Source organism: Carassius auratus, unplaced genomic scaffold, assembly GCF_003368295.1.
Source record: "Carassius auratus strain Wakin unplaced genomic scaffold, ASM336829v1 scaf_tig00216014, whole genome shotgun sequence".
NCBI classification, from domain to species: domain Eukaryota; kingdom Metazoa; phylum Chordata; class Actinopteri; order Cypriniformes; family Cyprinidae; genus Carassius; species Carassius auratus.
In genome coordinates, this window is record NW_020528362.1 from 844386 (window position 1) to 862695 (window position 18310).

An 18310-nucleotide genomic window follows, 5' to 3' on the forward strand; every position below is an offset into this window, starting at 1 on the left:
GCCTCAGTAACTCATTATTAAAAGAGATCGTACACAACAACAAATAATTATTCATCTCTTTCCAAGTCTGTATGACTGTATCACTATAAGCTTCATTTAATATTTGCTTTTATCCTCAAATGTCTGTTTTCTGTCCAGCAGATTCTGATCACATTTATAACGACGGGACTGAAGTGAATAAGAGAGACAAAGGTTGAGTCTTATACTTTATTTATACAGATATAATTAAAGAAATCATCAAATATCGTTCAGTCACGTTGGCTTTTGTTTGTTTCAGATGATTCAGATCCCTTGAGAGATGTCACATATTCAGAGGTCACTGTTAAGAAAAAGATGGACAAAGGTTCAGAAACACTCTTAACTTCACCTGAACAATATAATCAGTCTTTAACCACGTTATTTCATTTCTAATTCAACAAATACAAAAGTGCATATTTATTTCTGAATAATAAATCATTTCTATTTTTCCAGCTAAAGCAGAGTCAAATAATGTGACGTACTCAGAAGTCGGAAAAAGAGGAAAGAAATGCAAAAGTAAAGGCGAGATTGAGTTTTTCCTGAAGTACAATATTTCCAGATTGTTCTGAATAATCTGACTGATCTTCTGTTTTGTAGATATTAATCCTGCAGGAGCCAGTGATTTGACTTACGCACAGATCAATATACAGGACAAGAAGAAAACCAAAGGCAAAGGTTAACACACGACAAACTGCATCTAAACACAACTGTCTGTATTCTGTTAGATGTTCAATGATTTTACAATAACTGATAACACTCTCATAATTTACACTCGTTCCTGCAGATCGTGGCATGAATTGGTTCTTATACATTTTAAACTTGAAGTTATTTGGTTCAGTTATTAGTAATGAGTATAAAATGTCAAATGAATGATCTCATTATTCACATCTCCTGTATAAATCATCATCTCTGATCTGTTTAAAGGTCCCTGAGTTCAGAGAAGACACCAGACGACTAAAAGAGATTCACAGCCGCAGACACAGTAACGCTTGCATTGCTTCAGAAATGATAATGAGTGAACGGATTATACACATGCTTGACTGAAATACTTTACAGATATTATCATATTATCTGTACACAGATCTATCTGTAATATATATTCAATCATTTTCCATTTGAGCTCTTTTGTTTAACAGCTTTAAGTGAAACTGCTCTTCAAGTTATTACATTATTAGATGATTCGTCTGATGCTGTACAGTAATTAAACAGTAATCGTGCACTTGTCTGATAGTTAAATATAACATTTTCTGTCTTATTAAATAATGTCTGTGTTTTTGCCAACGTGTGATTAACATGATTTATCTCGCTTATACAGTATATTCATAAATACTGCTTCTTACATTAATATATATTGTCCTCTATTTCAATTTTTTCTTTGCTACAGTTAATGAAGTCAGATTTATATTTGCTAAATAAACACAAACTAACAAACGTCTGTATGTTCCCTTTGTCTGATTTGTTCTCACTGTGAGGGTTATTTTAACCACAAGTAAAGGTAATTCCAGGTTAGTAACACATCTTGCTTTGAATGTAGAGAAATCAGGATCCAGACACACGTGAGACTCATGAAGGTCTGTTGGTGTGTGAGATCGTCTCAGTCCAGCAGATTACAGACAGATTCCTGAAGTGTGATCAGTGACTGACAGTGTATCTGGATCACATTGCTCACAGATGATGATCAGCATCGTCTAGTTCCTAGAAAAAGAGGAAGAGAAGTGAGAGGTGAGGAGACGATGTTTCTTTAGACTTTGAAACTGAAAATATTAAAATAAGATGCCTTTAACTACATTTCTAATATTGTGCCCTCTCTTCTGTAATACTCCATCATCAGCATAAAGTGCTAATCCTATTCTTTTTTTTTTTTTGATCAATTAATCATTAAATTAAACAATATTGGGCTGTTTGCACTACCCTGCAGAGTCCGTTTAGGATGTTATAAGGATCAGATATTTCTTCTCCAATTTTAACCTGAAAGCTACGCTCAAATAGAGTCTAAAACCCAATTATAAAATGTTCCACCTATAGTTAATTTATTCAGTTTAATTAGCAAATCTTTCCTCCACAAAGTGTCATAAGCCTTTTCTATGTCACAGAATACTGCATCCATGTATTATTTCATTATAAAGGCTTTTAAATTTCATTTTCAAACAGTATCAAAGTCTACTGTAGATCTACTTTTCCTAAATGCACTTTGAAAAGTTGATAACATTTCCCTTTTCTCCAAAATGTAATTCAGTCGCCTCCCAATCATTTTTTCCATGACTTCACATAGTATTAATAACTGTTATTAATAACTGATTTTAATTCAAAACAATTAAACTCATCATCCAAAATACTATTACAATCTTGTTTTTTCTTGTAAGTATTTCTATTTATATTCATGATTTGTTGTCTTCATCTAAGTTTTCAATGCTATGAGCTTTAGCAAATGTTTGAGCTAACACTGTGACCTTATCTTTATTTGTAATGTCTTCCGTCCCTCCTTCCTCCATCACAGGGATCTTTCTGGAGCAGTCGCTTCCATTCATCTTCTTTATCATACACCAAACTGCATTTACTTCAGTTTCCCTCTCTATTGTATTACAGAAGCTTTGCCATGCTGCTTTCTTCTTGTTTTTAATTACCTTTCTCTTTTTTAGCTCTTTTCTTTTGATAATCTATGATTGCTTCTGGGGTGAGTGTTCTTTTAAAAATTATAATGATTTTTTATATTCTTTCTCTAATTGCTTTTCGATTATTCCTCTGACCACCACATGTCTTTCTTTTACTTGTATTACATTACATTATTCATTTAGCTGACGCTAGCAACTTACAATTGCTATATATATATATATATATATATATATATATATATATATATATATATATATATATATATATATATATTAGTGCTGTCAAAATTAGCGCGTTAACGCATTCGATTAATTTGAAATATTTAACGCGTTAAAAAAAAATAAAGCAATTAACGCGGTTGCAGTTTTTTTTTATTTCCAGTTGTGGCCTATGTGTGTTCAACGTGCAAAGAAATACGGATAAGACCAAGGAAGGACTTTTAGACGGAAAGTTTCAGTATAAATCTCTGCCGGATTACTCTTCAGTCTGCCACAAGAAACATTACTCTTCATTCAGTCTGCCACAAGAAACAGCAACATTAAAATCATGAACTCAAATGTCATTGTTTAAAAAAAAAAAACAATGACTGTAACAGTGCGTAAATCAGACCTTTCTGTAACGCTAACGTTAATAAGCTTAAACGAAATAACGAAATAATTGTGTAGCGGAGTATTTTTTGTACACAGTGCCGCGAACTGTCAATCACTCCTGTACGCGTGCATCACTGTCCTCCTCGCAGCTGCAGCAACTTGCGCTCTCTCTCTTCATCAGGCTTTAAAACAAAAAGGGGACAAAAAGATCATATTGTCTTTGTGCATAGGCTATAGATTAATTAGATAAATGAATATCTAAATTTGTGCCTTGCCGTCTATGGTATTTTTTTAGAACTTAGAAAAAAGATGCTGCAGCTAGAGGTGTGCGATACCGCTAGATTTGGTATCGATCCGATACCAAGTAAATACAGGGCCAGTATCGCCGATACCGATACCAATATCGATACTTTTTAATAATTAAGGTGGATGTGTCTTCAACCTAAATCTAAATTAATTTTCATGACTTTTAATTTGTTTTTGTGATTTGCATTTTGGGTTATTAATCAGTACTACAAAAGCTTTTGTTCAGAAACAACTTTTGGTTACTTCTGATTTATTTAAATAAACAAAGTTACAAAATGATTACTTCACAAATATAAAAAATGTAAAAACAAATTCTCTTTTCAAGTAGCATGTTAATAAAAAAAAATTTGCTCCTCTTTAGTGCACTTCTTTTCAGTATTTTTTTCTTAAAGTCACAAAGTTTTACTTCACAATATAAAACAAATTCTCCTTATACAAAATTCCTGAAGCCGACATCTTCCACTATGGAAAGAGGCTGCAGGTCCTTCACAATCATTTCTGATCATAAATCATTTTTTATGCGCCTTGTATCCACTGCTCTTGGAGAATCAGCTGTTGAAAAATAATAAAAATAATTAAGTCTGGTACAAATCTAGGTGAAGTTTAAATATAGAAACTAGTATCCCTTTCACAGCTAACACAAAAAGGGTAGATCGGCCTGAAAATACAGCCATACAACGCTCCTCTTTCTCTGCCTCTGACTGACTGCTGTTAGAAATGCGCGGCTGAGCGGTGCGCGGGTCTGACTGCTGGTGGTTGCGCTAGTGGTGAGTCACGTGACGGTACAACACAGGAGAGGGGGCGGAGAGCAGTGTCGAGCACGAGCAGCACTCTTGAGAGCTTGCTCTGCTCTGTGACAGCAGCAGCATTTTGACAAACACGGCCAGGTCGCAAAACGAGAGAAACTGAAACTTAAGTATCGATATTTTCCCGTTGGTATCGATCAATACCGATACCAACGTTGGTATCGATATTATCGATATAAGTATCGATCTGCCCACCTCTAGCTGCAGCCAATGAGCAGCCAGCGGGGGCTGCAGGACGACTCAACCTCCGCAGACAGTTTTTAATGTTTATCAGACAATAAGTACTCAAGATTTTGCTTTAGTATAACTCACAATGAGTTTCACACACCTTCTCCGGCCACGTTGAGTTGTTGACACTTAACAGTGGGAAAAGCGACACACGCGCTATTCACTTGTATAACTTAAGGGTGAATGGGTAATGTAGTTTCTGCTCTGGGTGGGATGAATTAGGAAGCTTGCATTGTGAAGGGCGCTCTGAAAATCGGCAGTGCAGGTAAAAGATTAAATCCTCTATTAAAACAGATGTCCAAATGAGCGTACCGGTACGCTACAAGCACGTTCTGGGCGCACGGAGAGGTGGCGGTACGCTCAAGAGCTATATTTGGAAGTGGCGGTACTGAGTACCTGTGTGTACTGGCCCACTTAAAGCACTGGCAATGACTATACTTTGGAATTTTTTTGCAGTCCACTTAGAATTCAACATGGAAATCATTTTTGTTTTTTATTGGCATTGATTGTTTTGAAATTCAAATGGTACTTACATGCCTGTGTTTTTATTTCTGTAATAAATATGGCTTTCAAGCCAACAGTTAATTTGGAGAATATTGATGGTTTATTGCAGGTATGTTGTTTACATGAGAAAATCTGTGTTACAAGTTAAACATAAATTCCAATAAACAATCATATTTTGAATTTAAATAGTTTCTTTGTCTTGAGTTTACATTAATTATTTACATTTTACATTTACATATCCAAAAAGTTTCAGTCTTTTAATCGCGATTAATTTTAAAAAATTGTGCGATTAATTAGTTAATTTTTTTTAATCGATTGACAGCACTAATATATATATATATATATATATATATATATATATATATATATATAAGCAAGCAGAGAAGAACAGGTATTTATACTTCGCCAACGGACTTAAGTGAAACCACAATCATGGGCGGTTCTACTAAATGTCACTCGTTATGTCAAATCCGGAGATAGGTATAAACGGAGGTCGGAGCCAGCTCCAAATGGGCGGGTCAGCTCCAAATGGGTGGGACTTCAGCTCCAAGTGGGCTGTACAAACCTCCAGAGCCTTTTGATTGGTTTATTTAATGTCATGGGGTTAATGCACGCTGCGAACCCCCCCACACACACAAAAAAGAAAAAAAAGACGACGTCAACTTCCCAAGGCTTTTCAGCGTCAAGAAAGAGGAGTTTGAAGGGGTAAGTCTAGACTTGTACAACGTATTACAAGTTGCGAAAAAGTTCAGTATCTTGGCGGTTGATGTTTTAGTCTTGACGTAGTTAAATCATGATTACAAGCTCATTGCATTCAAGTTTGAAAATGGGAGGACATTCATGTGTTTCTTCAAAACTCATATTTACGATTATTCCGAAAGCACGTTAAGACAGCATTAGCAGCACAGATAAATTACATCTTTATTGTGTCTGATACCCTTTTGTGCTAAATATTTCTGCAATACATATATAGGATTTACGCTGCAGATTACGGACACTGAAGACTATAAGCAGGTATTGTTACTAACGTTACGTAAAATATGCAGGCCTATGTATTTTAACTGCACTGATATTTAAGCGATCAATAACTATTAATAGATTTAGTACAGTGTTCCATAAGAATGAGTCTTAGTTAAAACTCCTAACTGATAATGCTTGACTTTAACAAAGCTGGTCATTGTTTCAAAACAATTTTTAAATGTTATCTATTTTTACGTGTAACGTTAATCCAAATAATGTAATGCAATTGAAACATTTGGTTTAATTACCAAATTCATTTTTCAATTTAATAATCATAACAGAGTGGATATATGAGGATAACTGCAGTGTCCACTACCATGCATTACATATCAACAGGTGTAGAATTAATTTTGTCATTGTAGGAAACACAAACAAACAAAAACATTATGTGTAAACTTTGTGTTACAGAAAGTTCAAGTCTGGGTGGCCAAAAGTTACATTTCAGTGATCTGGTTACCACCTCTCTCTGCAAACCCAAAGGATCACTTTCCTGTAAACTTTTTTTTGTTCTTTCTATGCATCAAGATGTGTAATTTATTTTTTCTGAAGATTTTTGACTAATGTGTGTGTGTATGTGGGTCTTTGTGTGGATAAATTATGTTCATACTTTAAAGGTGGACATTTGCAACAGCGCTTGTCCCTAAAATTGCTCCAGGGGTATGGTCAGAGACTGTCCTAAATGACAAATGTTGGAATGTAAATGACATTACATTCTGTGGACATCTCACATAAATGTGCATTGTACTTTAGTTAATGTTAACTTGTCAACAGTGAATTATTTTACGATGTCATTGGACTGAATGTTTAGTGACTAATGACACTTCATTCCAGTAAAAATATAATCCATAGCATTGGAGTGAAAGCAGCAGCAAAGTGTTCCAATGCTGATAAAAATCAAGCAGGTTAAAACCTCAGATTCCTTAAATATCTGTTCTAGAGGACTGTTTGGGGTTGGACAGATTTTGTTATGGTTTTGAAGTCTGATGCTCACCAGCCCTTCATTTATTTGTTCAGAAATGCAGTAGAAACATTCATATTGTAAATTGTAATAATATTTTACAATAACTCTTTTCTATTTGAGGCAGCAGCGGATCTACCCCAATCATCATTAACGGGACCACAGTGGAGAGAGTGAGCACCTTCAAATACCTTCAAATGCCCTGCAAAGAGTAGCTGAACACGTCTAGAACATCTCTCTCCTCTCTGCAAGACATCCAAACCAGGAGATGTAAATCTAGGGCTGTTAAGATCCTTAATCATCCTCACTGCACATTGTTTACATCTCTGCACATCATCTGTGTAGCAGTTTCTGTGTAGCATCTCTACAAATCATCTGTGTAGAAGTTTAATACAGTATATTGTGTATATTTCATTATTTGTATTTAATTATCTCCAAAAAAAAAAAAAAAACTTTGTATTTGTTTCCTGTTGTTTCATTATTTGTATTTATTTTTCTCTTATTTTTTTTTTTTTTTTTGCACAGTCTAAAAAGAGTATGCCAGACCTGTCATGTAACAAATAAAACTTGAATTTTTAATGGTTTGGAGCGTTACCTGTGATTGAGTTGGTGATAAAAAGGAGATGGGGAAATGAGTGTCTTAAATTGGACTTTGGTACCAATATTATTTTCCTCTTAAGTCTTGGAATGTTTTTTTATTATTATTATTAACTCTTGTATTACTATTTAGATTTTTTTTCTTTTTTTTAATTAAATGTTTATTTGTAAAATGTACTTCCACGTGTGGCCTTTTGTAATGTTGTTTCACTTAGAGCCAAGGGGGTTGTAACAATCTAAACAATATAATTCTCCCTCAGATTTCAAACTTGCATTAAAGAAAAACATTCACATACAGTAAACATTTTATTGCTTTAAATTACTCATTCATTTTCTTGATAGGCCTATTGATATAATTATAAAATTAATATAATTTAATATACTTGAATGTTGCAGTTATCACAAAATTATATAACCTCTTGTTATTAAAATTTAAACTACAATGAAAAACAATAAATCTGTTTTTCATTAGTATCGCTACTTTATGCCATCCTCATTCGCGCGCACCCCGGCAATGACGCAATGTGAAATTTCCGCTTAAACCCCGCCCATTTGTAAAAGTCCCGCCCACTAGCGGCAAAAGTTCCTCCCACTAGGAGCTCTCCGTGAAGTCCAGCCCACTTGCGGCAAAAGCTCCTCCCACTTGGAGGTCTCCGGGCTGCAGCGATACCTACTTGCAAATCCGAGTCCAGCTACAAAACATTCTCATAAAAGAGTTCTCATAAAAGTGTGCATTGATCATCAATTGATTATTGTAGAATAATATATGGCTGAGCATCAGCTTCATTACTAACTAAGATAGAGGAGATTCAGAATCAAGTCCTTGAATATGTTGTGATCTTTTAGATCCTCTCCTCTGACAGCTTTGCAGGGAGAAACCTTTTCTTTTCAGAAAGCTTTACAGTGAGTGGAAGAAAACCAACCAACAACAGTTGTGATCTGTTCAGATTCATATTCTGCATTACATATAACATATATTAATGGAAGTACTGCAAGGTTTGCACCAAATATGCCAACTGAGAATTATAGCAGAATATTTATGGGTGACTGCTCATGTCGGAGGAAATGATGAAGATACTGAAACATGTTCTTAAAGGGGGGGTGAAATGCTCGTTTTCACTCAATCTCCTGTTAATCTTGAGTACCTATAGAGTAGTACTACATCCTTCATATCTCCAAAAAGTCTTTAGTTTTATTATATTCATAAGAGAAAGATAGTCTGTACCGAAAAACACGACCGGCTGGAGGCGTGACGTGTGGGCGGAGCTAAAGAATCACGAGCGCCAGTAGGCTTTTGCAGTTGAGAGCATGTGGAAACTGTGACATTACCGTGAGGGAAAAACCATCATCCAAAACAAACCATGGCTTACAGTCAGATTCAGCCGTTTATTTATGATCCAGAATCAGATCCAGAGGCTGAAACTGAACGAGAGCAGCAGCAGCAACGACTCGCTCCGAGCGGGGCTCGAACCCGGGTCTCTGGCATGGGAGGGGACGCACTAACAAGGAGGCAGAGATATTTGAAGTAGTTTTACTCACCGCCTGTGGTTCCAACACACGATAGTGACCCTTGTTCGTTGGGATTGCATCTTCCTTAAGAAATAAACGATACGCAAATCCGTCGTCAAACTGGGCCTTGTTTGTAAAACAAGCATCTTCGAAATACAGGGAACAAACACAAACACTTGCACAACTCCGTTGATGCTCTGTAAAAATAAACTCCATCCACTGGTCCCTTAATGCTGTTTTTTTTTTGGTAATCTGTGCAGGGTTGTCTTGCCCTGGCAACCAAAAACACACTTCTTTTGTGACATTTCGCGACGCTCTTGCTCTGATCAGTGAAGTCTGTTTTCCTCTCAGTGCTCTGCTATACGGGAGCGCGCTCTTCCGGCAGAAGTGCCCTAGGACCCATATAAGGAAATTCCGCTCCATCTAACGTCACACAGAGCCATACTCGAAAAAAAACTTTCCGAAACTTGTGACAAACCGGAAGGAGTATTTTGGGAACAGAAATACTCCTTCAAACGTACAACTTAATTTGTGAAACTTTGTCCATGTTTAGCATGGGAATCCAGCTCTTTAACAGTGTAAAAAACTCAGTACGCATGAAATAGCATTTCACCCCCCCCCCCCACCCTTTAAACAAACAAATATCGACACACACATACTCTTGAGTAAATCAGAAATCACAGGTTTAATTAACAGATTCATAATTTTAAGTTATAACAACTTGAACAGCAGCAAACACATAAAATAAAAATAAAAAGCATCATATTAATGCAAGAAATCCTATGCATTTGCAGCTGTATTTTTTTAAATAAACCATTATATTTCATAATTAAAATCTACTTTCACACTCTTGGGTGAGGGGGTGGGATAGTCTGTGGCACTGGCCCTAAATCATGTTATTTTAAATGGATCTTATTATGCGCTCTTACAAAGTCTTTATTGTGTCTTGGGGGTTTACTAAAACAGGCTCTCATACAAAGTTGTTCGAAAAACACATTATTGTTCACATATTTTACATTATTACAACAACTCTCTCCCCAGTCTGGCAAAAACGGCTCAAATAGTTCCTGCATCAAATGTGTTGTGTTCGGTGAGCTGGGCCGGTGTGTGTTGTGTTCGGTGAGCTGGGCCGGTGTGTGTTGTGATCGGTGAGCTGGGCCGGTGTGTGTTGTGTTTGGTGAGCTGGGCCAGTGTGTGTTGTGTTCGGTGAGCTGGGCCGGTGTGTGTTGTGATCGGTGAGCTGGGCCGGTGTGTGTTGTGTTTGGTGAGCTGGGCCGGTGTGTTTTGTGATCGGTGAGCTGGGCCGGTGTGTGTTGTGATCGGTGAGCTGGGCCGGTGTGTGTTGTATCTTGTAGTGGAAGTCAACATTCTGTGGGATGTTTCTAATGTAGGCTTTATTTTTCTGAGGCCATATATAGTTAAAATTAAATTTCTGAGTTACAATACGCCTCACATTTCCATGTGTTGCATTGGTGTCTTTAGCTGATCACTGAAGACACATCTTTATTTGTGCGTTGCTGACTTTAGAAGCTGCTTGAAGTGAGAAAATGACAGAAGTGTTAAAAGAGGCCTAATAAAGGTTGAGCTGATGGTTGTGGTTTGACTTCTGCTCTGTTTCTGCTCTATATTTTTAACCAGAGCAAGGAAGATAGTTATTCTTATTCTTCATCTGTAGTTTCATAAACTTCAAAATACTTCAACAAGAGCAAAAGATTCCCAGCAACATGTTCATGTCATTTTCATTTACTTCCTTTAGAAAACCTGTTCCAATTCATATTGCTTTCACAAGTTCACATTTACTTATAATTGAATAAAGTTTATAAAACATATTTGGCGTGCTGTCAGGGGAGAAAGCTCTGAGCCTTCATAACAGAATAAAAACAAACAAAACAATATATACACACATTCTTCTTCTAGTTCTTGTTCTCCATATTGAGAGTTAATCAAGCGCAGTACTGAGCTGATCATGTTTTGATGGATTTTGATGACTCTGCTGCAGTCTTTGAAGTTGTGGCAAGTGTTTATGAGCAGAAATACTAATGTTGAGGATGTATTTTTATCTCTGTGAGGTATCTGTGTGTTACAACTATACTGTTTGATCGGGCCTCGTGAAACTGGTCAGGCTCCTAATAACTGTTTACATCCTTTGTTTAAGGACTGCTCTCTAAAATGTATATAAACTAACATGTGTCTGCTTTATTAGACTGAATGACTGGAGCATCAAACAGAAATAAAGAAAACTGCTGAAGATTCAGAGTCTCCTGGTTTCACTTCTCACTTCTAAAAGTAAAATATTCAGATAATGTCAGAATATAATAACAGATACACTCTATTAATTATTCATTACATCGATCATTGTGTAAATGTGGTTTAGTTGTCATTAATCGAGCCGCTGTAATTGTTGATGAGAGAATAACTCAGATAAGAGCGGGTCTTACATGAACAGAACTACATTAGAAGTCAGCTCATGATTTACTTGCTATTCTCTGATCTGTTCATAATCTGTGAGGCTTTGGCTGTGAACGAACAAAACAAAGCAGTGTGAGAACAATTACTGAACACTTTCTCTTTTCAAGGAGAAAAACAGCTTTAACAGCTTTAATGCACTAACAGAGTAAATATCTTCGAATGGGTCTGGTTTTCTTCCTATTTCTTGATGTATTTGTGTGTAGAGTTTGTCTCCTCCCTCATCTCTTCTTGAAGTGTGAAAAGCAGGAAGTGTCTGATTTAGTTCAAACAGTCTGTTAATGTGTCAGTATGGGCTCCAGTGCACTGTCTCTCACACTCTGTGAGTATTTCATTATATTCTACACTATCTTCTGTTTTTAATACAGTATTCAGCTGAAGATTAATGCTTGTGCTGTGTGTAGGAGGGTCTATGAATCCACCGTCTTGCTGTTTATCATATTCTTTATTGTTCAGATTAATGTGATGATATGTTACGTGTGGATCAGATCCAGAGTTTGAGAGAACATGTATTTATCTGTGCTGCTTGTGAAAGATGGAGGCTCTGTGGACGTGTGCTTTTGCTTGGTTTTGTTATAATACACATTCTTCATATTTCAGGTAGTTCAGTTAATTCAGATTTTGGTGTTGTATGATATTGTATCTTTAAATAGACTTTCCATCAGAGACATCAAGAGTTTGAGAACAGTGACCAAACACAAGTTTTCATCACTTTTAATTATTTCTGCCGCTCTTACTGAAAATTAATTGTCCACATTAACTAACTTCTGTTTTCTGAGACACTTTTTCTCTTATTTTTATGAACATGTTCCTCTAACACGTGACACTCAGAAAGTGTGTTCGGTCTTCATTTTGAACAACATATTTATTGTTTCTTAATATACTTCATATACATACTCACCGCTGGTTCACTTTAACTGAACTGAGATTGGTTCATTTAAAATATACTTCATGTGAAAACACACTAAGTGTTCAGATTCTTTCACAGTCACTATAGTGTCACAATTAACCCTTTAGTGTTCCCGGTCAAAAAAGGCTGGCCTAATTAAAAGTTTTTGTGAAGCTCTTATTATGCTTTATTATCACAAAATACCAAAAGTTTCTTCAATTAGGTCAGAATTTGTTGTTTTTTATTTTTTGTGTATTTTTATTTTATTTTTTGGAACTGATTGATTAGGCGTCATTAATCTTATCTTATGCACTTGAGGTTTGGAGAGGAAATAACAACATTATTTGTGGATATTATTTTTCAGTAAGCAATAAAATATGACAATAATTTGCACTGTTTATCACACTATAGTGTGCTTTAGGCTAAGGCTGTGCGATATGGACAAAAAAACCTATCTCGATTTTTTGATAAATTTGGCAATTTCGATTTTAATCACGATTTTGACAAACACAGGTATGCTTTACAGTCATAAATGCATTCAGTATAAATTTGAAACATATTTCCAAAAGAAAACCAATGAGAGCTTCATCAAAAAGTTAAAATGACTCTAGAACAGACTTAAGTCAAAATAATCACTAAGTAAAGGTGTCAAACAAAATCAAGACACATGGCAAAATATTATAATAAAAAATAAAATAAAACCAGTGTTCAGGAATTGTATTTTTATTCATTTTTTGCCATGCATTGGTCATAAAGCTCACTGTAGCGGTGGTGCCTCAGGTGTTATATGTTTTGCCCAACATATTTATTGCCCAAGGTTCACACGTACTCCATCTGCAGTGCATATACATTAAGTTATGTGTATGCAGTTCAGAAGCAGCAATGAGAGTGCATTATTGTAACGCGTTGCGAAAGCACATTAAAATAATGCACGAGCGCAAATCTGTCCGCTCGCACGCAGATTTCCTTTGCTCTGTTAACAAAACCAGACGAGCGTACTCAGATCACACACTGTATAAGGCTCAGATACACTCTGCATTACAACGTGTCTCCTCTCGCTCAACCTGTGTCCTGTGCACTCACAACTCTCTCTGTGCTCATGCACAAGATATTAAACCTTTCTGCACCTTTCTATTTATAACCTTTTCTGTTCTCATCTTTTACCGCGTGCAGTGTGAACGTCCTGTTCCGTTAACATGGGCTCGAAAAAAAAAGGCTACACATCACAGACAGTGTGTGAACCTGGAGTTAGGCATATGCCCAGTCTGCTCTGTTCTCACACCCCACTTAGGTGCACTGCATCCTGATTGCTTCAGATAACATACTGCGGGAGGTCGGGGCTGAGGAAAATCGTGCTATAAAGCAATTTAGAAATCGCACACTCAAATCGCGATTTTATTTTGATTTTGATTAATCACAGCCCTACTTTAGGCTCAGATCAACGATGTCTGCAATCGATCTTAAAAATAATGCAAAGTCTTTCCCAATTAAAAGAAAACAAACTTACAAACATATTGAATCTAAAATTTGGTGATATTTGGTGATATAGAGCATAATGAGAGATTTATAAGCTAAAGCATTTTTGACCCGGAACACCAAAAGTGTAACATGGGACATTTTTTTACAAAAACATGTACAAAAAAAAATGTTGTTAAGTTTTTAACAAGGAGGGGAAAAGTGTGAGCAAAGTCAGTAAGTTTTATTTCATTGTAGCATCACAGTCCCGCCCACAGCCGGTGCCGGAAGTAAAAATTCAATACAATTTCTGCATTGACATTTAGGGTATAAGCCATAAAAAAACGTAACAATACATGGTAGACTGAAAACCAGCTACGGCTGTACTAAGCGATAGTATATGCTCATATGAACGCAAAAGGATCATGGGGCACTAACCTTGTTTTGAGGACTGAAGATCATTAATAAAATAATTAATTAAAAAATAAAATAAAATAAAAACCTGTGTTGCGTTTTTGCACGGTAGACTTATCAGTTCAATCATGATCTCCTTGGCTGCCATGATGGCTTTTTTCAAGGAGGAAAACAAAAATGTTCAAAGGGGTGAAAACCACTTCAGATCGGGTCATGTAGTTGAGTGTAGCGTGTCCGAGGGTCAGCTTGTGGGTTTTGTAAGGGCCAGCATGAGGGACAAGACCTACAAAGCACTGCAACATGTTGCTGACGTTATCGTTAACCGCTTTCACACACGCACACAATATATAAAATGCACGATGATAAATATAAAAATCAATACACAATACCTATATAAAACACTATTTATTTACACGATTAATACCGAAATAACTGTGCTATTACTGCACATTCACTATATAAAATAAAATTCACTGGAGGAAAAAGTTTGCGTGGCCATCGTCAGATTTGAAGTCGCTCAAAAGGCTCGTCCGCGGTTGTGGCTTCAGTCGCGGTGGTTTATGGGATGAGTAGTTCCTTCGCTCGAAATGAAAATATGTCTTGTACCTTTGACTTTTTTTTGGATTTTCTCTTAATTTATTTCACTCGAAATGATACATTGTATGCTTATGAGTTCAGCCGTAGCTGGTTATCCTCAGACATGCTCTAAAACTCTTTAGATACGGATTTTTCCGAAAGTCAATGGGAGAAATTAATGGGAAATTTACTTCCGGCACCCAAGCTTTCTCGGATTGTGGGCGGGACTGTGATGCCCTATAACATTAACTTACATATTTGAAAAAAAAAAAAAAAAAGATCTCCGAATGTCCTGTACACAAGACGAGGGAGGAGTCGATGTTTTCAGAGTCAAACAGGAAGTGAGGCTGTGTCTCAAACACTTTGACCTGATGTGGTTTGGTCTTCTGTTCCAGTGAAGAGTCAGTGATGAGAAACAATCATCACATTAATGTTCATATCTGCTTGTAATGTGTGTTTACAAGTGTGCAACTGTTTTACTACATACATTATATATGTAATAATTTAGTATGCTTGTACAGGTTATTATTTATTTTTTGTTATCTCTTTTAATTGGTTAAATCAAATACACTGCTGGACAATAAACAGTCATTTGTGTTCTATATTTTATCTCTATATTTTCTGTTTAGTGGTTTATATACTTTTATACACTTACAATTGGTTTATACACTTTTTCTTATTTTGATTACAGAATAGGGCAGATAATATATTTTATATATATTATCAGATAATAATCCATATATTATTTGCCATATATTATTATTATTATTATTATTATTATTATTATTATTATTATTATTATTATATCATAACATATTTGTTGTCTTCATGTTTCATCAGTCTAAACGTTTCTGTTTTTTATTCAGCTTAGCTTTGATAGCTGATAGTTTGCTAGAAGGGAAACATCACACATCAATATTGTGTTATTTATGTTTTCTGAACAACAATTAATTACTGTATTTGACTTTCTGTACGAGAACACACTCCAGCTTCCAGTGTGAATGAAATATAAACTGCATGAGAGTGATTAGTGCTCCATAATGTTCACATCGCCTCATTTCTGATACAATTAAGACGCCGGGTCATTCATAAACTATTTTGTCTCTTTGAATTTAAATCTAGACTTTTTCACACTGTCTCTTGAAAACCTCGACCTGAACACACTTGACTGAAAACATGTGTGAGACAAATGTAGATTTTAATAAAAGTATGTGGAGTGGAGGGACAGGTTGAGTGTATTCTAGACCCATGCTGTGATGACATTGTGTGTGTTAAATGATGGAGAATATCCTCCATCGGTTCTCATGGAGCATCAAAACAGAGAAACACTTTCAGCTGAAACTCTAGACATGTTTCTGTGATCTGCATTGTGTTGAACCAATGGAAATGATTCATATCTGTTTCTTCTGTGTTTAGTGCTGATGTCCTTCATCCACTCTGGACTCACTCAAGGTATTGTGCTCTACTGATTTACATTTGATTTATTAAATATGAATAGTGTTGTAGTAGTTTATTTGTCTACATGGATCACATGAGGATCACACATTTGTCTCTTTGCTGATAATTCATGTCCGTATTTTGCTGTTGTTCATCTTCACTCAGCATCATTTATATGTGTAGCTCCTCATGCTGTAAAACACTGCTGTGGGGGAAGTTGTAGCTTCATGGTTAGAGAGTCAGACTCGTAACCCAAAGGTTAAAATAAATAGAAATCTTATTGTAGTCGATTGCAAGAATGACTGTGAGCCATTAAAGGGTTAGTTCACCCAAATAGCAAATTTATGTCATTAATAACTTAACATAAATGTGTAAACACATATAAATAAATAAATATTTCCCCTGTTACATAATTTGTCAGAATAGGGTTCGCAAAGCGGCCCCAAAAGTTGGAGGTCCCCTGTCCTAAACCAGCAGCACATCAGGTTCAGATCTCGTGTACTAACTAAACTTAATGATGTTCATTCAATACAGTGTTAGTTGAAGGAGTCTGACAACAGAACCTAGAAGATAGATGAACTTTACCATTTTCTCTGAAGATTATTACCATAATGATCTCTAAAATAAATGATTTATTAAAACCTCTGACTGAAAACAGCGCCACCTACCGACCAGAACAAGAACTGTTCAATAATGTTTTAATAACTTTCTCAGTTCAAAATACAACTGAATTGACAAAACAAATAAAATAATAAAAACATTTTATTAAAATTTGTATCATAACAGTCAATTTTAATCACATTTGTGTCACTATCAACAACATGAAGTCAGATATTGAGAGTTTATTTTCTTCTGTTCACAGATTTCCCCAGATCTACTCTGACTGTGACTCCAGACAACACAGTATTCACTGGAGAGAGAGTGATTCTGACGTGTGTGATTGAGCCTGATCACAGAGACTGGAAATATGAGTGGTGTAAAGACAGCAATGATGTGTCTAAACGTCACACTGTAAAAGGAAACACTCTCACTATTGAACGAGCTGAATCATCTGATGCGGGTCGGTACAAGTGTAAAGGAGAGAGAGAAGGAAGTTCAGACTCAAAATCAAGCTATGTTTCTCTCTCAGTGAAGGGTGAGTTTAATATCATTGTCCTCATAAATAAACCTATTTGACGTTATTGAAATTGTATGATACTCTTAAATTATGTAAATGTGGTAGACTATGAAATTGTGTTATATGTGAATTATAGAACATAAATGTTGACTGAATACAAATCAGTGTTTCATTTGTTACCAAAAATTGGAAATGAACACCAACGACGAGCAAACCTGATATTTAATTTAGTGCAGTATTTTCCTCATAAGGAGATTTTGAGTTCATAACAGTGATCATGATACTGCGATGCTGTTTCAATCTAAATTAAATCATCTGTATATTAATCATAGACTGTATAGAGCAGGGGTCAGCAGCAGTGGTGCACAGATTGATAATCGCTGGCACACGAGCAATAGAGAAAACTGCAAACTCTCGTACATTTAGAGTCACACAGTCTGTTAGGAGCTATAAACACTATTAAAGTGTGAACAATCACTTGTATTAGTCTACGAATGATATTCAATCTCAATTTGTATTAAATCTCTCTTTATTTCACTAATCAATCTTTTCTATTTGTTTTTTTATTTAATTTTTTTTATTAAACACAAAGGGGTCATTAATGATGCTTACATTATAGCAAATTCACAAACAAAGTGTATATAATTTGGCCAAATGTAAAGCTGCCTGTATTAATATTCAAAAATGCCATAGAGAAAATTTAAAATAAATGTACATAAATGTAAATGTAAATGTTATTATAGATTACAAAAGTATTTATAATTAAATACATCCAAAAGTTCAAGACTTGCCATGCATTTTCTTATT

General features: G+C 35.6%; 2 protein-coding genes and 1 long non-coding RNA gene across 7 annotated transcripts in view; all 3 read left to right on the top strand.

Moving 5' to 3' along the window:
- The window catches only part of LOC113096661 (obscurin-like), a 65096-nt gene extending 63797 nt beyond the window's left edge, over window positions 1–1299 (top strand). For 2 of the 5 annotated variants that reach the window (XM_026262074.1, XM_026262076.1), the window contains exons 8-12: window positions 139–192; window positions 278–343; window positions 472–540; window positions 616–693; window positions 943–1299. In XM_026262074.1, coding sequence (XP_026117859.1) covers window positions 139–192; window positions 278–343; window positions 472–540; window positions 616–693; window positions 943–950 — 275 coding nt within the window. In that variant the 3' untranslated portion in view covers window positions 951–1299. The remainder of the gene's footprint in view (window positions 1–138; window positions 193–277; window positions 344–471; window positions 541–615; window positions 694–942) is intronic. The other 3 variants (XM_026262077.1, XM_026262078.1, XM_026262075.1) reach the window with 3 other exon arrangements.
- A 4247-nt stretch (window positions 1300–5546) lies between these two features.
- Window positions 5547–7363, top strand: LOC113096669 (uncharacterized). Its single transcript, XR_003288559.1, has 4 exons — window positions 5547–5770; window positions 6053–6079; window positions 6494–6577; window positions 7171–7363. It is a non-coding gene; the product is annotated as an uncharacterized LOC113096669 (long non-coding RNA).
- A 4221-nt stretch (window positions 7364–11584) lies between these two features.
- Window positions 11585–17653, top strand: LOC113096651 (roundabout homolog 4-like). Its single transcript, XM_026262064.1, has 4 exons — window positions 11585–11937; window positions 16366–16401; window positions 17249–17521; window positions 17640–17653. Exons 1-4 carry the CDS (start codon window positions 11907–11909, stop codon window positions 17651–17653), a joined length of 354 nt encoding a protein of 117 aa, XP_026117849.1. The 5' UTR covers window positions 11585–11906.
- Window positions 17654–18310: the final 657 nt, after the last annotated feature.